At 33.4% G+C, this 21,782-nt stretch overlaps 2 protein-coding genes across 7 annotated transcripts in view; both read left to right on the forward strand.

Annotated features, from left to right (window-relative positions):
- The window catches only part of LOC132737917 (17-beta-hydroxysteroid dehydrogenase type 6-like), a 38,540-nt gene extending 33,945 nt beyond the window's left edge, over positions 1-4,595 (forward strand). For all 6 annotated transcript variants that reach the window (XM_060725295.1, XM_060725294.1, XM_060725292.1 and 3 more), the window contains exons 4-5: positions 1,690-1,822; positions 2,576-4,595. In XM_060725295.1, the coding sequence (XP_060581278.1) occupies positions 1,690-1,822; positions 2,576-2,942 (500 nt within the window). In that variant the 3' untranslated portion in view covers positions 2,943-4,595. The remainder of the gene's footprint in view (positions 1-1,689; positions 1,823-2,575) is intronic.
- A 4,633-nt stretch (positions 4,596-9,228) lies between these two features.
- On the forward strand, positions 9,229-17,214 carry LOC132737919 (cytochrome P450 2J5-like). The gene is made up of 8 exons (XM_060725299.1): positions 9,229-9,672; positions 10,674-10,902; positions 11,993-12,119; positions 12,476-12,650; positions 13,924-14,060; positions 14,521-14,614; positions 15,146-15,352; positions 15,887-17,214. The coding sequence occupies exons 1-8, from the start codon at positions 9,333-9,335 to the stop codon at positions 16,069-16,071; spliced, it is 1,494 nt and encodes a 497-aa protein (XP_060581282.1). The 5' UTR covers positions 9,229-9,332; the 3' UTR covers positions 16,072-17,214.
- The last annotated feature ends 4,568 nt before the right edge of the window (positions 17,215-21,782 follow it).

Below are 21,782 nucleotides of genomic sequence, written 5' to 3' on the forward strand. Positions count from 1 at the left end.
TTTGTCCATCTAGAGCTAGTTTTCTTGGTCTTTTAAAGGGGTGTTTTTTTATCAAGCAAATGCCACTGATATATATATATGTATTTATATTTAACTTCCATTTCGATTAAAGATGAAGGTAAATTTCGTTTAAATATTAAAGTAAGTTTCATGTTAAGATTGAAGTAAATTTCGTTTTAATAACTTAAAGATTCTGTTTTCCAACTTACTTATAATGCATACGAAGGAAAAGGACCTGTGAAATCTGTAGGCATAATTTGAAGTAAAAGGATACTTGTTACGCGTTTCAACAGCTCTATAATTTGTTTTAATGGGCTGTTTATGTTTCACAGCATTTGTGATAGTCGAGTCTATATACCTTTTGATTAAATGGTATCAGACTGCATTGACAACACCCAAAAAAACAATAATATCAAAAGTAATTTGTTAAATCAATCAAAATGATATGGATATAAAAACACAGCAACATAATATGAAAAATAGCGTTACATTTTATAGCACATTGCAGGCTGTCCGACGTTTTCATTTAAAGATGAATTTCTCTTCAGGAAATGTATTTTTTGTGACAAGTTAGAAGATGAATATCATTTTGTTCTGGAATGTACTTTATACAGTGATTTAAGGAAACTGTTTATACCAAATTATTATGTCAATCGCCCAAATATGCAAAAATTTATTGAATTAATGAATTCAGAAAATAGACGAATTATGAAAAATCTAAGTATGTACATTGAAAAAGCTTTTTCATTAAGAGCAAGTGAGTTATATATTAATAATAATATGTTATAAGCCATATTTAAAATTATTTTATTTGTAAGTACATGTTATATGGTACTTTTTCATCAAGTGTTTTACTGTTATTCTTATCCTAGTATAATAGTCATGCATATGGTTATATATAGGTATTTCTTACTAAAAGAATAAAAATGAATCCACGTGTCACATTTTGTTACTTTCGTTTCGAACTAAATGTGACCAATGTGGAAAATAGTATGACTTTTTGCAATTATGTACAGAATACACCCATAAACAGTTTCAATATGAACTACGCAAACAACTGAGGTATATCGAATGAATAAAAAAACAGTTGTTTCCCTTATCTTCGACAATCAAATTAATCCGATTTTAAATTTATAACACCAATGAAAGCATTGGATCTTAGCTTCATTACAGTATATACTTTAACATATTTTTGGCACAATTAACTAAAACCTACCGTATGTCAGATCATTTTACATACGCTTTATACAGTGAGATACACAACCGGTTATCTACTGTGGTCTGCTATTTTGGAAAGTGCTTGTAGGTGTATTTCAAATCCGTGAGAAAATAATTGTTGTACCCTTGTTTGTTTACTTAAAATATTTATAAATTTGATACTTGTACTTGTGATGCATGTACCTTGTCGCCATATTTGTATATATGTATATGTTTTGCCACATGGGTCTAAGACCTTCTGGATGAATTATGAATAAACTTGTAAACTTGTAAACTTGTAAACTTGTAAACTTTGTTAAATCAATCAAAGTGATATGGATATAAAAACACAGCAACATAATATGAAAAATAGCGTTACATTTTATAGCACATTGCAGGCTGTCCGACGTTTTCATTTAAAGATGAATTTCTCTTCAAAATCTTCAATGCATACTAACATGAATGAGAAATGCGTTTGTTTTTCATTTTCAGGACGATTCACCATGCCAGCGTTTGCAGCATACTCCATGTCAAAGAGAGCTTGCATTGCTTTTTCAGACGCTTTGAGGATTGAGATGAAAAAATTCAATGTAAAGGTTGTGACCATAGAACCAGCGTTATACAAGTAAGTTATCTCTGCTCTTCATTTTCAAACTTCTGCATTAATTTCTTTTCTGCTTAGTTTTATGAATTAGATCTAAGTTAAAATGTATTTTTACAAAAGATGTGAATATTTTTGAGTTTTGAGATAGTTTTGATATTTGTTTTTCCTTTGAGTTTGTATACAATAAACGAGAATCTTACAAAATATGAACATAACAAAACGAGAATCTTACAAAATATGAACATAACATAATGTGTGTCCAATTGTCTTTCTAAAGAGAGCTTTAAGCTTTGGCGCGAAAAGCGATGCTTTTCAACCCTGTTCCAGTGTTCCGTAATTAAAAACTATAACTAAAACTATAAAGTTTAATTAATGCATTTATTATTGTAACACAGGAATCTTCTAAAATGTGGCTTTTATGTTTGCAATGTTGAAATTTCGAAAATATGTAGATATATTCACGTATATGAAAAAACATCATCTCGGCAATAAGCTTATATCATTATGTTAAAATCACAGTATTTGTAATAATAACGTAAGACAGGAGTTGTATAGTCCATATTATTTTTTCAAGAAAAGAAAATCCTGAAATAGATGAAAGTAGATCCAACTAAAGGTTTTCTGATACTAAACAAATTAATTTTGAATAACATTTTAATTTTTTTAATACTTATAAATTCAACGCATTGGATATTTTAGCGATTAGGCTCAGTAGATCTATATCTATTAGATTATGTTTTTTGATATCTTAAAAGTAAAATTGTTTGATTTCAGAACCCCTATATCTGAAACGGGATATCTGGAAGCACAGAACCGGAAGTCGTGGAGCGAAACTCCAACAGAAGTGAAAGAGGCCTATGGTGATGAATACTTCGATGCTTTCCTGGAAAATATTGGTACACAAATGAAACGCGCGAAATCTAACATTAACGAAGTTATAGATCTCATGGAAAACGCTGTCACGGATGTTACGCCGAAAATACGCTACGTCCCATCCAGTTCAATTATAAGGGCAACTATTTTAACATATCTCCCATCTAAGGTGACGGACAAATTGTTCCAAATCTACACACCAAAGGTTCCACCCAGACACAGCACGAGCAGCGGTGGCAGCGTCTCGGACAATGACGTCACACATTAAACAATTACGTCACACGTCGGGTCTACCTACTTTCGTTTGACAAGTAACGTTAATGAGGGTTGAATATGAATTCGTTTTAAAGATGCAATTTTAAGTTCGTGGTATGGTTGAGTTTGGAAGATATTTTGAATCCAGTTCGAGGCAAGACAATCGTGTGGGAGAGGGACTAAAATAGTTTCTGTTGTTATGTAGCGGTGTCAGTGTTTGTGTAACAGGGTCTCAGAATGTGCAAATTCATTACACTTTTGTTACGGGTTAAACATTACCACAGTCATTAGGTAAATTCAATCATTGGTCAACGGTTTTTATCCAGCCCCATTACATATTAAATATATTGTAATAATATACCCGGTTTCGTTTCGTAATGACCGTGTTGTCACTCCTTTTTTTTTTTTTCACGAAAACACATCTGCTCTCTATCTAATTCTGACATTTAGGTTCATTTCATTTATTCGTTGTTAAATGTGTATAATTATGTGTTTATATCTTAAATTTACGAATAAACTAAATACGGTGCTTGAGAACGAAAAAGAAACAGTTTTGATAAAGAAAAAAATGAAAGGAAGCGTAGCTAAAAAATCTTTAAGAATTTATTAATACAGAGAAAACTTTATTGTAATAGTCGTGTTTTTGATCTAATTCTATCAAAACTTGTTTGAATTTCAATATTGTTAACACTTCGTTATTATTAAAATGCTCTTTTTGTGAGTTATGTTTCCATGACAACAAATATCTTTTGACTGTTATATATGATGACCTTTCTCTGTTGTACAAAAAGTGTCCTTATTCAATTTCAATTGGAACCATTCGCATGTATTTTCCTGACAGAAATATATATAGGTTTACTTTGTTATGACAAAAATTATATATTTTACTTGCAATGACGTGGATTATAAATATACATTTTGAATATTTTAAAAATTGGTTTCAATATAAGAAACTTAAACCGGACACCTTATGGTATATAAGGTCAAGTCATACGGCATTTAGGTGCAGACTAGAATGATTCTATTATTGTGACAAGGTCATGCCTTAAAGGATTAATTTACACAAAGATCAGCTTTGGAAGAGAGAAATGAAAAAGATTATTAAGAAATATGTCCAGAATTAAATTTAAAATTTGCGCTTTCCGAGACCGATTTTTGTAAGAAAACGATGAAACGCTTTTCAATTTTGTATCATCATTATTAACAATTAGTATAATTATTATAGTTATTGGTCAAGAACTACATCAAACATAACATTTATCTCGAAAAATTATTTCTGGTCCCGCCGTGTAAAAAAACAAAACAAAGTGGAGTCCCTTTAATATAGATATCAATACTGTTGCAAAAAAGCGCCTTGTGCGTATGACAGGATTGACCTTGACCATATATTTTCAGACAGGATTTTAACTGGATGTAAGTCTAACGAAACGACAATTTATTTTTCATAACTCTTTAAAAAGACTCTTGCTCACACATCATCCTTTCCGCTACCTTTTTCCTATGGGTCAGTCCGTTATTTTTGTATTTTTCTTTTCATGCATAATGTTGTTTTCCAATCATTCTTATTCTTTGCATTTTTTTTTGATTATATTTAGCCTACAATAATGTATATATAAAATTCACATTTATAAATTAATAAACTTTTTTCTATGTATATATTGTTTAAGTGTGTGTTTGTTTTATTTTGATGTTTTTGCTGTTGCTGTATAGTTTTTTGTCATTTGATATGTTTTTTTACAACATGACCTGGAAGCTGCACAATAATCATTTTCAATTTTTGGATTGTGCGCAGTACTTATAATAAAAATAACCCCAAAACACACACACACACACACACACACACAACAAAAAACAAACAAACGAAAAAAAATCCTTGAAATCCTTTTTATTTGTTTGGGTCGTCAGACCAAACAAATAATGGTAGCGAAATTTCAGAGTCTAATGCTGTTAATTGCAAATGCCGAAAGAAGTCCACTCTTTTGCAGCGGTTACTTCCCTTTATATGTACACTAATGCCGAAAAATTCAGGGGAGATCACTGCGTAAAGATTGTCAAAGACAGGCACATTAATTTTCAAGCAAAATAATTAACGAATGGTCGAATATTTCTTATATTGTTTAATTGTATTTTCTGATCGAAAATAAGTAAATACAAAGCGGACATTCAATCTCTGACACAGAAGTTTACGACAAACCTAACAAGTAGTTCTCAAAACAGCTTAAAACTAGCGATTTAAAAGAAAGAAATATTTTTATTTTTGTAACAAGTATCCAACAAATTACAACGCATTCAAAGTTTAAAAATAGCGTTCGCTTATAGAATTGTCAATAAATGCACAATCACAAATTACGCGGATGAACATGATTTTATCAATGAAAATACTATTTTTAGCAATGTCGATTACCGAATACTACACAAACCAAGTAGTGGAATATATAGAGTCTACATGTCGGACTGTTTGGGCGAGAAGATTTGCTAAATTTTTTACTTCAATTTTAAACAACAGGTTTATCCTGAACAAAATACCTCGAAATTAATAATTAATAAGGATTACAAACCCGAAATGCAATGGAAGTTCTAAATTTAGAATGACTTGATGATATGCAGATCTTGTTTGTAGAATTTCTCCGTGGTGCAGGGGTAACTCGCTTGCTTCGTGTAGAGGTCTGGAGTTCAAATCCCAGTCTAGGAAACTTTTTTTTTAAATTCTTTTTTAAGTTTGTTTTGTTTGTTTGTTTCATTTTACGCCTATCAAAGCATCTCCCGGGGGATCGAACCCACGCCAGAGAGGTAACTGGATTAGAAGTCATCGACTCTAACCCCTCGACCACGGAGGCGGTCTCTTCTTTTTTTAAATGTCTTTGTTAAGTGTCTTTGTTAAAGAAGTAGCCATGATATGCAAGGATAAAGTGTGGCTGCCGTAAAAAATGAACATAAATGATTTTTTGATGCAAATCTAGTTATGCAGAATTCCGTATGTACCAAACTCTGGTGCCTTGCAAAATGAATTATAAAACATACAGATATACAGTACGATTTAGATTGCAAAGATCAGAAAATACCACAGAACTTGCAGCCCTTTGATTCTTTATACATATACATGCTTATAGTAAGCTCCAGGATTATTTACATCTGTGTTAAACAACAGTTAAAGTCGTTACAAGCCCTAATTTAGAATAATATGGTTTTCTTCAGGCCGTTCACATATAAATTCACCGTGGCTGAAGGGTTTTTCGCGCTCGCTTAGGAAGCGAGAGGTCTGGAGTTCAAATCCCAGTAAAGGCAACTCTTTTTTTTCAAATGGTTTAAGTCAAATAAACGTTGGATTGAATATCAGTGTTGCAATTAGTCTTATAGCCAATTTACTACAATTAAAACGCTGGAAAGCATTGGTAGCACTTTACATATAATCTCACAACCTGTACCTTTCTTACATTCTGAGACCCAAACAAATTCAGCGCCTTCTGTGCTTTGATTAAGTAATCCTGCGGAAATCAATAATTTCCAAAAAAAAGGTTAGCGAAACTCGAACTTGACCAGGGTCCTGATACCACATACTTACGTGCCAAATATAAAAACGATCATTGGAATCCTTCAAAAGTTATGTTGCGGAAATCAATAATTTCACAGGAAAAAAAATCAGTTAAAAAGGGGGATATTATTCTGTCAATCATAAGTAAATGGCGGGAAAACTCGAAGGCGACCCGTGTTTTAAAATAACATACTTGCATGCTAAATATAAACGCAGTCAATGAAGTCATTTAAAAGTTATGTTGCGAAACCCAATAATTTGACACGAAAAAAATCAGTTAAAAAGGGGGTATAATGATCTGTGTTTTAATAAAACATGCTTACATGCCAAACTTAAACCCAACCGCCTCCGTGGTCAAGGGGTTAGAGTCGTTGACTTCTATTCCAGTTACCTCTCTGGAGTGGGTTCGATCCCCTGGAGATGCTTTGGTAGTTTAGCGCGGAGGGAGGTAGTCTAGTACTGGTGTAACTCTCCAGGAACGATGCTTAGGAAACTACCCGCCTATATGACTGAAATACTGTTGAGAAAAGGCGTAAAATGAAACAAACAAACAAACATAAACACAGTTATTGAAATTCTTCAAAAGTTATGTTGTGTAAACCAATGTATAGATGCCTACATGACCCTAATCTGTCCGATTTGAATTGTCACATTAGGGGAAACAATATGAATTTCACAACAACGTATTTGTAGTTGCGGCTATGCAAATAAAATGTCAGAAGAGAGATCTATCAGGTGTCTACGGACGAATGGACGGACGGTCAATGCCATTCCATAATACGTCCTGAAATTTCTTAGGGTGTATCAAATGAAATATTTCAATAAGTCTGTATGATAATCACATGGATATTAACATTTTAAAAACAATATGTCATATCTGTGATTAGCAGAAAATTTCAATGTAAAGAGGGGTAATTATTATTATTATTATTATTATTATTATTATTATATACCACATTTCTATAGCACTCTTTTCATAAATAACAAATGTTCAAGAGTGCTTTACATAAATCCGATAAAACATAATCATATATATAAGACATAATGTACAACATTAAAAAAGTAAACCTATTAAACAATAATGATAATCTAAAACCAGTAAAGGATGGTAAGAAATACAGACACATTTAGTTTAAAATCAAGGCTCAATTAAAATTAACATTGATAATATAGCAAAAGTAGTACATGTACTCGTATGATGATTTATGAACTAACGTCCATAGAACTTTATGAAATAATGTGTTTTGAGAGCTCTCTTAAAACATGGCAAGGTATTACAGTATCTAATGTCAGGTGGTAACGCGTTCCATAATTTCGCTGCGGCTGTCTGGAAGCACCTTTTTGAATACATTTTGAAGAAAAAAATGGTTGGCTAGATCATTTTAAGCGTTTCATTCTCTTAGAAAATTCACATCTTTAGTATGAAATAGAGAAAATAAGAATCCGCAAAGAATGTCCAAAACAACAAAATTGAAAATGTTGCAGGCTCGGCTTGATTGAACCTGTTCTCAGGTACAAACTACCGTCCACGCCCCTAGTACCGGCTTAACCAGAATTCAACATTTAAACATGCCAATTTTCAATTTAGAAACATCCGCAGTTGTTATCATGGAACTTTCAATGCGACACTTTCGTGCCATTCCACGAAAAGCGGCGTATTGTCCCCAAGTAATAGGAGGCATGTGCCATTTCTCACAATGTAGGTCTACATAAAAATCAATACTATAGCCTGATGTAAACTAATTGAAAGGTTTTTGAGACATAAAAATGAAAGCATTTCTGAGGCATAATGGGCCTTTAAACAGTTCGGCGACTTATCATAAGATAAATATAAGAGAAGATAAATAAGATAAATTTTGTTGGTCCTTTAGTCATACGATTAAGTACAGATCATGTGGCGACATTCCAGCTATACTGCCGGGGGAAGACCTTCCGATGCCCCAACGTACTTTATTTCAGGCACGAACAGGCACCTGAGTAGAACACTGGCGTCCCGTAAGCTAGCTAGATAGCTTTCTCACATAAAAGAATCCAAAGTCTCTGATGTGATTCGAACCTAAAGTGACCAGGGACAAGTGGTTTGAAGACAACGACGTTAAACATTCAGTAACGAGCCCATCAATGAAACATAAATGAGATGATGATAATGATGATGATGACGCTGATGGTGGTAGTGATGATGATGATGGTGATGATGATGATGATGAATATTGTTGTTGTTCCGGTTTCTACAAACGTCATAATAAGTTTATAAATAGTGTTCTGTTTACTTGTACTTTTATATCTATAATTAACCTCATTTGGGTGAACTTTTACTTGATATATTAAAATAAAATTTGTCAACAACTCCCAGCAAAACTTACTATTTGTTTACATGTTTAGTTTCTTAGCGAAGGTAAGACCGAAATACCGTATCCGTTCTGTGTATACCAAGGTCCTTATGAAAGGGCCGAAAAGTTGCGGTTGAAAAAATCGGCGTCGCCCTGTAATGTATGACAAGAATCTGTCATGAAAAGCAAATACTCAATTAATTTACTGTAATATAAACATACTGCAGGGATATTTTCTAAGTATAAGTGTTTTAACTACCAATTTTGTACAAACAAATCTCATTAAGATACCAACTTAATATCTTATTTATAAACGCAACTTTGCATAAACACAACTTCGCACACCGGTGATTTTATAAAGGTTATGATGTAGGTGTCCGTGATATCTTTATGTATACAAGACAGGTTAAAATACAGGTCACAGGCAACAAGTTAAAATCAAGGACTCAAGCCAATAGTTTGTATAAAATACCGAGCTCTGACGATTGATAAATCATTTTAAACAAGTGTCGTAGCAGCGTTTATATTGAAAAAAAAAATCATGGATTTAACAATCGTGATTGTTTTCATTTTTGCCTTTCTTGTGTCAGTTCTTTTCCTCAGAAGACCAAAGAATTTACCGCCAGGATATTCCGGAATCCCGTACATTGGATCTGTGCAAATGATGCTTAAGTTACGTGGTAAAAGACCTCATATTGCACTACATGAAGAGTCGGAAAGACATGGCAACATATTCCGGTGGTATTTGGGCAACCAAATGATCGTTGTTTTAAGTGGGTATGACATTATACACGAGGCTCTTGTGAAGAAAGCCGATACATTTAGCGACAGGATTCTATTTAACAGAAATCCACTATTCCCGAGAACGGAAGGTGAACATGGTATGATGTTTTTTTATTGTTTTTTTTAATCTTGCATGGATAATCTCATTTATTTACAAAATCGCTTTGCTTAAACGAAAATAAATTATTTATCACCTAATAAGAGTTATGAAACCTTCAGTCTTGGAGAAAATAAACAACAACAGTACAGGAGGACAAAAGTCTTCGCATTGTTTCAATATTGTTGTATACAAATCATTACAAATAATAAACGATGTTTTCATTAAAATGCAAAGTCCTCGGGTGGCGATTCTACCCGCCTTTCAATAATGTATTCATATCACGGCCGGCGAGCACGAACTATTCATGCTAAGTATGTTTTACCTCACTTAACCGGACAACTATAACTCTTAACCTGAAATAAATACATTCAGACATTTATTTGATTGCTTTATCGGCCGCGCGGTTGGTCGAAAATTCTAATCCGTCTTGGTTGCACTTCGCGCTAGTTGTATCAATATAAAACTTAAAATTACACTAAATGTTGCTATGCAAGTACTTGTCAATATTCGATCGTTTTAATGGTTTAAACACCTATTGTAACTTATCACATCCAATGTCAGCTCAGAGTTTTCAATCCCCGTAAATAGTATACAATGATTGACTGATGAGTCATTGAATATGATGTGATATTCAACGCAAATGACATATTGATCAAGGCTTACTAGTCAATAATTGTTTAATTATATGAATATTATTATTACTTTATAAATATGAAGATTAAAAAAAAGGAAAAAAAATCACAAAAAGTACTGCATTTTACAACTTTTGCCTAGTTATTGAAACACCGAAAAAAGACACACGTAAGCAAGATGACGTTAGGCGTTCAATGACTACGCGAACGCAAAAATCCAATTCAGCTAGTGAATATGACTCTAAAAATTGTTCTGTTTGATTTCTGTTTGGACCAATGGGATTTCAGCTAGATTTAGATGTTTTACTTACTTATCCAACCCAGAAGACTCAGTTCATTCACGATCATTGATAATGTACATTTGCAGGGATTTTGACAGGGCAATACGATCAAATTTGGAGGGAGTTACGGCGCTTCACGCTTCAAGCTCTTAGAGATTTTGGAGTAGGGAAAGCTTCAATTGAAGAGAAGATAGCTGTAGAAATAGAGACAGCAACCGAATACCTTGAAGGCAGGAACGGAAAACCTACATCAATGAATGATTTAATGCAGCAGGTGGTAGCAAACGTTATATTTGGAATCATCTTTTGTAAAAGGTAGGTCATGTCCACCGTTTACTTCAGCCTTGAAATGATTAGCAATGTTTCCAGAACTAGCACTAGCAAACCAGTAATTCATTCTTAAATCTTTAAAATGTCCCGGTTAACTCAATTAATTCAGTTTTTAGCCGGGTTGTACAAGTGCAAACACGGGTTATATTATGGTAAATGTCGGGCGGCGGGTGGGCGGGGAAAATTTTTCGCAACAGTTTTCTCAGCAAATACTTACTTGATTTTGGAATACAGCATTAACATGTTGTACCATACCGTGGGATTCGATTTCAGGTCTGTCGCTTATCCACTTCCTGTTTAACGACTTAGATAAATTTTGGACATTAAAGGTCGGAAGTGTTAACCAAAACTGTATTCTGAGGATTAAAAGATAAAGCAAAATCTTATCATTCCATATATTAAATCTTTAACCTACGAAAATTTCTAATATGGCTTCAAATTAAAGAGCCGTTGGAGAAATCATGATGAAAATATTAGTCAGCCAACATTATAGAGCCTGGCAAGACTTCACAGATATGCAGTTAACCAGGATTAATACTGCTGTCAAAGGATAATCACTTAATGCTGCAGCAGAATTAAAAGTTAATATGAATTATATTAGCAATGTAAACTGCTAGATTTATATTTGAAGTCATAAAAGCTACAATCATATAAATAAATGAAAAACCTTCTTAAATTATAAATATAGTAAGTTACTGTTCATTGAAAACGTATACGTGATTTGTATGTTGACGTCATGTCATTTTATTTTGAACGCAACGGTATTATTATCATTATTATAATCACCCCCCTTGTGGATGAGCGGTTGCCTTTAAGGTTTGAAGCAGAAGAATTGCAGCCACGATGCATGATCGTTAGAGGTTCGAATAATTGGAGTCTATGAATCTCTCAGCTCCAGGAGGTGACTGTGACCCCCTGTTGTCGTTTTAAGTTTGTAACACCCGAGGTTAGCCCAAACCATCCTCCCTGTTACGGCGCCATATGAACCAAATTATGTTAGTGCTCCGTTAATTCAAACAAAGCAAATTAAAAATTATTTGATCATATATAATAATAACATTTTTCTGTGTCTCAGATATGAGTATGACGATCCGGAATTCGATAAAACTCGAAAAATGACAAACAATGTTGTAACCGGTTCAGGTCCCGTCAGCCCATCTTTGTTTATGCCAAAAATTCTTGCCAGGTTGCTGAATCCGAAGGTAAGTCTTCTGTTCAAAATAAATTGGAGAGTGTGTCATCCGCTTAACCGGAAAGCGAATAGTTTCTTGAAATTAATTCAATTGTAAGATATGTTGTCTGTTAGTTTGCTTAACCACTATCTTAAACATCTTTTGCATAATTTCCCGTTTTAAAGGGCCAAGTTGATCTATGCAAGAGTTTCAATGTTCATGTTTAAGGGTTTTGAACATCTTTGGAGCTCATTTAATTAAAGCAATGCCTAATTCTAATATTCAATTTAGTTATTTTGAAGCCAGAGAACGACCAATACTATTAAATAAATTTGGATCTTTGCTATTACAAATGATTGATATATTTCGTTTCATTTTCAAATTAGGATTCTGAGATCACCGCGAGCCGGCGACAAAGCATCTTGAAGATGCGTGACTATGTATTTGAACAAATAGAAGAACACGAGACTACCTTTGACAAAGACAACATCCGGGACTTTATTGATATCTATATCCAGACTAAGACTGAAGGGGACGAAAGCATACGGAAATTTGTAACAAGTAATTTTTAAAATAGTTTTTTTTCTTCAAAACATAGAATACGAAAGTTTGTTTGTTTGATTTTTACTTTTACGCATTTGCGGTCATATATCGTCGGTCGGTCCAGCGAACCAGCTTTCTAGCATAGCTTACCATTAAAAAGACAACTTTTTCTGCAAGTGACCGCCGCTGAACCGCCGGGAAAGTTCAATATAAGTCTACAGAGATTCTGAAACACAAACTATCTGCAGAAACATCTTGGAGTTTTGAATAGTTATATTGATCTCCAGTCGAACCACCACTGCTGTCACTTACAGTTTAATATCATATTTAATATTCATGGCACTACAGCAGGTCGATCTGGAATCATCAATTCTAGCATGGTGTATCATTTCTCCTTGTTCTTCTTTATGTACGTTACCGTTGAATGCAATATTAATTTATTAGTTTTCTTTTAATAGTCATCAATGACACCGTGATCATTTGATATTTATAAATTATGATTGTACATAGGTTCAATTCTGCTTTAATGAAACTGATTTATTCCTCGTCATGATGATAATTAAGTCTTCTCAACAGCAAATATTATGTGCTATATACAGCTGAATCACTTATTGCAACTTAGTGTTGTTATATTTTTTGGATACTGCTTTACTCGGTACCAGAGGGTGTCCATGATTATTCATTTTATATCATCTCTTGTTAACTAACTACTTCAAACTGAGTCTGCTATTTTACTCTTTTAAAATGTTTTCTTTGCTCTAGATTCTAGAAGGATTATCACCTTGTCCAGATTTTCATACTGTGACAGTTTTAAAAAGTTGCCTTTTTTTCCCCGGCACTTCGTGATCATCAACTTCTTTATTGCGTTGTAGAATGAATCCAAATTCAGTCGGTTCTAGGGGGCTTGAAATATGTTGCATCTTGTATCATCTCTCATGAACAGACTCAATAAAACCGAGTCTGTGATTTTCACCTTTATAATTTTGTGTTATTTTAATTGCCCTAGATGAATATCCCCTTTATCAAACTGTATCTTTCTTTTTTTAGATTATATTCTACAACATACTTCATTCTCCAATGTCTTCTTTTATCAATTAAAATATTTTAATTTCAACTAATTATTTGTTTCCAATGCATGCTCGTCTTATAACTTTTGAATGCGTTGTTTGATATTTACGAATATATTTTATACAAGTGCTATCCATCTTTTCTATTTCATCACTCAGTCTAATGCTAATATCTTGCTTAACACAAATTTTACATCCTACAATTGTTTTCTCTTCTTTTTCAGAGGGAAACATGTTCCGCGTGATTTTTGACCTGTTTTTGGCAGGATCTGAAACTACGTCAACAACATTAGATTGGGCGTTTCTATTTATGACAGAATTGCCGGAAGTGCAGAAAAAATGTCAGGATGAGATTGATAAAGTAAGCCCCTTAGAATAAAGCAATGCATTGATAATACGTAGTTGAAAATATATTTTGCCAGAGGTATCATGCAAGATTTTAATGCTCCGTTTCTGTTCGGTTAGGTGCCCTACCGGTTCCATGTTTACTGGCCTGTGTTCCTGGATATTGTCTATGGAAGGGTTCCGTAAACGTTCCTCTCCTTTGTTTATGAATTTTTATTTTGTCAATGTGTTTCCACTGTAAAGTTGCTTCGCAAGCAAAACCTTATAACCATCCATTTCTTTCCATTTAAATTTTTTAGTGCCTTGATAGCTTGCTCTTTCTACCGGATATTGATTTTACTCTATATTTTGGAATGTCTTTCACGATTCTTTTGTTAAAAGAACATTTTTACAATACAATATTTTTACTGCATAAATTGTAATGCTTAGATCTTTAAGCACTGTTCACTTTTTTACATATGTGTAACATTTTTTAGGTACTCGGTGACAAGGTCATAGAATATTCCGATCGTACTAAGCTTACATATGTAAATGCCGTCATTATGGAAATTCAGAGATGTGCGAATATAGGTATGTATACCGCATTGAAACTTTGGGTTACTGTCCAACCATATCACATCCTTTAGGCGTCTTCTGCATTTTCTTCGAAACTCTTCTAGGTGTTGTATGGTTGGTCTGTATGGATGAATTAGATCTGATCTATTTTACTTTGACAAATGGGCCTAGGAAGATCTGCAAATTTTAAAATAAATTCGGAGATTGAATAAAGTATATGTTATAAAGTAATTGTCATATGACGTGAGGTGTTTATGCACGCTTACAAAATTATAAAAAAGCCCTGATTTCGCTGACAAGAACGATTGCAACAAACAGACTAAAGGTGACCAATTTATGTATCAGATGCAACCAACCTTCACCAAATTAGTTAACCTGGTGTATGTTCCCTGCATCATAAAATCTTAACACTCTTCTAAACAACCGTTAAAGGGATCAATCTAGAGGATTCTGTACCAGAGTACTCTTTTTCCACTACCATTGTCTGATATTCATTTTTATAGAATGTGTTTTACATAATTATAATTAATTAAATGTTTTTTTCAGTGCCATTGAACGTTGCGCACTCTACCACCGCAGACACGTCTGTTGGAGGATACAATATTCCCGCCAAGACACTGATTATACCTTCACTCTACTCTGTTCATATGGATACAAAGTATTTCTCCAATCCAGAAAAATTCGATCCCGACAGATTTCTAGATGGACAGGGTAATCTGTTAAAGAACGAAGCTCTTCTGCCATTTTCAACAGGTGTGGTTTATTTAATATTTGGACTTGGTCATGTTCCAAATTATCTATTTGTTTTAAAGCAATTGACGTTTAAGTGTCAAAAGACAAAATAAGTCTAAGAAATGCTATCAGTTTTACTTGCCTTTTATTTTTGTCGTCCTGTTATAGTTACACATTGTCCATTGACATCTTTCTCGTCTGCTGCGTATAGCAATGAATACAGTTAAAATATTGTAGTTTTTGCATGGAAGTCAAAATACTTTCTTGTTTACATTTTGCTAGCTTTACGACAAATTATTTTTCATTCAGCACTATTTCTTTCAGTGATAAGTATTTCACATGTTGCTAAATCCATTTATACAACATTTTAAAACCTATTATTACAACATTTTATGACACTTACTTGTCCTTTCTGCACAGGAATTTGTTTTTCATTTCTGAGACAGAATGTGACTAAATAAGTAGCAGAAATATACCACCATACACATTTATAGGAATACAATGAAGTTATTATACAGTACTGCTGACACGTTTCTCATTTTCTTTTTCATTTAGGACCTCGAACATGCCTAGGAGAACCATTGGCAAGAATGGAGCTATTCTTAGTGTTTGTTTACCTGATCAAGAGATTTAACTTTGCTAGAGAAGATCCAAACAAGCCGCACACACTGGAATCCAAACAGTCACAGGTTACAAACGCTCCGTTACCGTATAAGTTACGGGCTACCAAAAGAAACTGACAATTTTAATCAAATGATGTCGATAAACACATCTTCATACGGAAGTGTTTACCAAGTAAAAACTGCTGAACTTCAAATATTCAATCACGATTACTTACCTACATATGTTATCAACGATTTCCTAAGGCTTAAGGATCATTAAACATAAAATTAATTCAATTGAGACCAATTGTTGCTTTTCTCGACATAAGAATGAAACAAAACTTGACTATGTTAATAATGTTTTTGTGTGCCTTAAAAACATATCAGGAAAATGACACTTAAAGCATAATATGATTGTATTTTGAGTATTGGTTATCTCTGACTAGCTGTAGCTTAAATCGATTTCTTGATTTCTTTTATAGACATTTGTAGCCCTTTATTTCATTATGATTATTGTTTAATATGTAAAGAGTGTCAGCGCTATGCAATGAAAATTGTAAATACAGAATAACATTATCATCAAAATCAACTCTGAAAAAACGTCAAATTTGCTTAGGTGCTTCAATTAACTCTAAGCCTGCTGGCGATTACAGAATCTAACCATGCGACAAATGTATCCATGCCGTCTAAACTATACTCCATAAAGAACAAACAACTTATTGCATGACCAGACAGAATATTTATTGCAAAAAAGATACTGAGCAGCCGAGAACAAACATTAATACACAAACATTGTTATAATAATAAAAACATCATGAAGAACATATAAAGAACATGTATAACAGAATTTTGCTAAAAAAATACGAGAGTAAATTTTTGAAACTAACATTGCTGCACATTTTGTATTATTCTTATTATTGTATTGTTTATGTATTTACTTTTAAACTTAACAATAGAACAATATAGTGTTGAACAATTTCAGTATCTAAAATAATGAAACGTAGAAAGTACAGGCAAAAAATTGAATTATTTACGTCATTATTATAATAGCTTAAACGCATTTCGACTCGGCCAGGAAAAAAGGAGATATTTCTTCTAATAGTTATTTAAAAAAAAATGATCTGGAAAGCTGTGTCCGTTTGCCAATGTCGAATAACTAAATGTTGGACCTCATTCTAGCCGAGTCGGATGACAATAAGTGACTAAATTAAAAAAAATATTATAATTGTGTTTTGTTGCATGAATTGAAATTGAATTTTAATAAAATGTCTTTTGTTATTATTTTTTAGTAAGTCTAGACTATGTGCAATGCAAATGTGATCTTATATACGAAGGTCATTCAATAAATAATGCAACTCAGCTTATATTTTTCGAAGTAAACAAACGACCACTAGGCAGACCGGTTGTACGATAATCACGCGACATCTACACTGCAGTAAACATGTTAGAAAAAAGTTTGACAATAACAGTTCTTCCCAAGTCATGGCATAAGCCCTTAATCATGTACATCGGTTCTTAAAGCGAGAAAACCCCAAAATCTTATCAGTTACCATTAATTTATCTTAATAGGAACGTTTTCATGAACTAGTAATCCCTGGCAACAAGATTTCTGCACGGAATCAAATTCTTTGAACAGCTTTGGAAGGCGATGAGAAACGAGTTCCCATGTATTAGTTCTTTACACAAAGTATCACCAGGGTTGCCTCTGAAACGGGACAACGGATGTATCCATGTACTTCCCTAAAAAGTAACAAAATAAATTAAAATAACTGATGCACTTCCGATGATCAACCCAACTGTGACAGTAAATAAACAGAAAGAAAATAAGCCTTTAACATACTAAGACTATTTTGTATCATAGTGGAGTACTATATCACCGCTGTTTCAATTAAATGTTTTATCAGTCAAACCTATATATGGTGGCAGGTAGTGTCCATTCTATAAATTTTACCGTCAGTTTATAAAATGTCGCGGGCAACTTTTAACTCCGCGAGATTTTATGTCGAAATTGTATGAATTTCGCGGCCTGTAGAAACTCTCGAGATTTTCTGTCACACGTCTGTCGTAATTTTCGGTCTAAACTAAGCCACGCAAACGTATGCCTACCTTAATTGGTGCATTCCTTATAAACGTCGAGTTGAGAAATAATCCTCGACGTTTTATGCCAAGAAATGTCTCTTTTGAATAGTCGCTGATGCAAATTGGTATCACTCTCTGCCACATTTTACGAGACCATTGTTGAGGAACAAAAAGTCGCGGCCTATAATTTTTCCCCTCGACTTTTTCTATAATTTCTACAACACTTGCAAAAAATGTCTCGAATTCCTTTCTGTTCTTCGACTTTTTATAGGAAAAAGAGGGCGTCAAACCATTAACGCTACCGGTCACTGATATTTTTACGCCCCCCCCCCCTCCGACATTTTCTACGATTTCAGCAAAAAAGTGTCGCAGGTTTGTTAATTGCCCGCGACATTTAATGATGAAACAATCAAGTGACTAATGAATTTACCTTATATAAATTGGTATATTTAGAATTTTAATGCTTTTCTTGGATAGTTCAATGTATTTAAAAAGTAACAAATAACTGCATTCATGCATTTATTATGAATAAAACGTTTGGCAAAGATCTTGTTATATTTCTCATTGACTTCAAGGAAGATGTTTCTGACAGAATATAATTAAGAAATAACATCGGCCTGAGAGGTGTATATCGGCTATTTAACACCGGTTTTGTCGTTTTGATGCGACAAAATTAACCACTCAGGCCTACGGCCTTCGTGGTCAATTCCTACGCATCAAAACTCCAAACCGGTGTTAAATAGCCGATATACACCTCTCAGGCCGATGTTATTTCGATTCTAACACGATAAAATAAGAAAAATCACTAATGTTATTTTGCAAGCGGAAATAACTTCCGGTGCCGATTTTCGTAAAACGCTGTTCGATTTTCGCACCCTACTCTTGCGAAGATATAGAAATTATTAAACAAAAGAAATAATAAGGAAAAAAAACGTTATTTTATCAAGTTTTCAACAATAAAAACTTACGTCGTATTGTGTTTACGTCAGTGCCCCATTTATCATTCTTGTATGTATGAAATAACGTCAGCTTGTTTATACTTAGGATGACGTCATTACGCTGCTTATACGGATTGGCGCCGTTTTGTCAAAATATTTATTAACTGATATGGATCTAATACGTGGCATGAGTGTATGTGATATATTATTTCGGTATTGTATGAAAAGAAAGCATTATACGAACTGAAAATATAAATAAAAATGTTTTTTATTGTTGCTTTAAAATGCTTTGTAAACTATACAATCGAGGGTGAAAACATATCAGCGCATATACAAGTAGTCCCTATCCGGTGTTTATTGTCAGTTTAACACCAGTTTTTTTCCTTCTTTGTCTATAGTGACAAAATCACGTGAGTGTTAGAATTTTAGTTTACAAATTCAAAGATATTTAAAATTAAAGTAGCGGAACATATAAATAGTAAATTATATCAATAACACAGTAATATTCACAAATGCTTTTAGAGTTTTATGTGCGAAATCACTAATATTTAATGCATTTGTGCATAAATTATTAAAATTTAATGAGAAAATTGCCATTGCATAACTTTGTAGTATGATATATGATTATTTGTATATTTGTACATTAGATACGTTTCGTAAAAATACGCAATATTATCCACTTCACACCAGACGGTGAGACCTCGGTTTTAAATCAAAGCCGTGATCAGGTATGATGTTATTGAAGCAGATGTATCTAAATATTTAATCTTTATTCATTGAGCTTTCATAGAAATATTTATGCACCATAATTTCACATAAAATATTCATTGCATATCCTCTCATTTTATTTGCAAGTACTTTTTTCTACGGCAACATTTTATTGACACTATGTGAAGAACGAACAAAAAATGTTATATCAGACCTAATAATATATTATGTGAGTATTAATTGACAAAATTGTAATAAAGGAAGGAATAGAGTATTTGTTTAATTGTTTAATTTCATAGTGGTATAGCCAGGCTTCATAACCTCTGATCCCTATTCAAAATTCCATTTTATTTAGTTCGCCCATTGTTTTCTCGTTTAGGGCAAACACGTTTTTTTACTTGGGGACCATATGCCGCTTTTCATGGAAGGGCACTAACGTGTCAAATTGAAGGTGCTATGCTAACCGCCATATGAACACATCCGTGGATGTTTCAAAATTCCAAATTTTACCAGGACGTGTTAAATGTTGAATACTGGGGGCGTGGACGGTTACTTGCACATTCCATTACCGTCCATGAACAGGCTCAATCAAACCGAGCCTGCAACATTTTCAATTTTGTCGTTTTGAACGTTCTTTAGGGACTCTTTATTTCTCTCTATTTTAACTTTCGTCAGAGATGTAGATAACATGTAGATAATATCTATGTCTCTGCTTTTGTACCTGCTATATAACTTATTGTCTTCATATATACAAAGTTACTGATATTTTTTTTGTAAAATGAACTAACTGACTCCATCTGTCAATATGTCAGGATAGTTGGTAATTTATATATACCGATTTAATAGCTTTATATTGACAAAAAATCAAAATAATTTCAATATAAATACTGCTGCACCATTGTCTTATACAAATAGCTTGTCTAAGGAAAATGGCGATTTTGCAGACATCTAATTAGCGTAAAACTGATAACGATCGCCGACTGACTTATCTGTAAGACCCCTGCCAGCTTGATTGACAGGCAACGTAATGTCAATTACGCATCACTTTCATAAAGCAATCTATAATTTATTCTAGTGTGTATCATTCTGTAATAAAAACATTATTATCCGAAATAGACACATTTTCACCAGACGAGCTTGAATAACATAGTATCCATAACGAAAGGTTTTGAAAATACATGGATATGGTGGGAAGGCCTCGCTTATTTTGATTTATTGACGTCATGTGTATTGCAATCATTCCCTTTTATGCCGTCATGCATTAATTAATTAACTAATTGTTCACTCGACTGCACTGTCTGCTTAATAGGGGAGTAATGTGAAGCGTGTTTGAATTTGTTATGACGCTGTAAGAAAGTTAGTGATAAACTTTTTGAAAAAGATCAAAGAAACTTCGCATATTTATTTTCTACATCAAGGAACGTCCTTGCATAATATTTACATGGTTCACTTCATGCCCAAAGTCGCAATTATGTGTCATTGTCTATTTGTCTTATTTTATGCCTGTTCTGTAAATCAGATATGGATTTAAAAATCCAACTTTTAGCATGCCACCAAAATGCTGATGAAACGGCGGTTAGCGTAATACTGGCGCGTCCCAATTATTTACAGCAGTGTTTTTCTGTGTATGTGGTCATCCAACCAATCAGGAACACCTAACATCCTTCTGATTGGCTCATATGGTGTGGGGTTTACAATATCGGTCATTGACACGTTACATGAAAGGTAACTGAGGTTCCGAGTAGGGAATTAAATTATGAAGAGAAGCCGATTATAAATACAAATTTATGTTTATTTAAATACTTATTTCTGTTTATCATGCGATAAAACAGTTATACTATATCGAACTCGACTATTATGTATAAATATCATGACTTGGGACGGCATCTCGTGGTTTTCTTACAGACAATGTTCTCAATTTTCGGTCTAAACTAAGCCACGCTAACGTAAGCCTACCTTAATTGGTATATTCCTTATAAAACGTCGAGTTGAGAATTAATCTTCGACGTTTTATGCCAGGAAATGTCTCTTTTGAGTCGCTGCTGCAAATTGGTATCACAGTCTGCCACATTTTACGACACCATTGTTGAGGTACAAAAAGTCGCGGCCTATAATTTTTCCCCT

Source organism: Ruditapes philippinarum, unplaced genomic scaffold, assembly GCF_026571515.1.
Source record: "Ruditapes philippinarum isolate M1 unplaced genomic scaffold, ASM2657151v2 ctg3495_1_1_1_1, whole genome shotgun sequence".
NCBI classification, from domain to species: domain Eukaryota; kingdom Metazoa; phylum Mollusca; class Bivalvia; order Venerida; family Veneridae; genus Ruditapes; species Ruditapes philippinarum.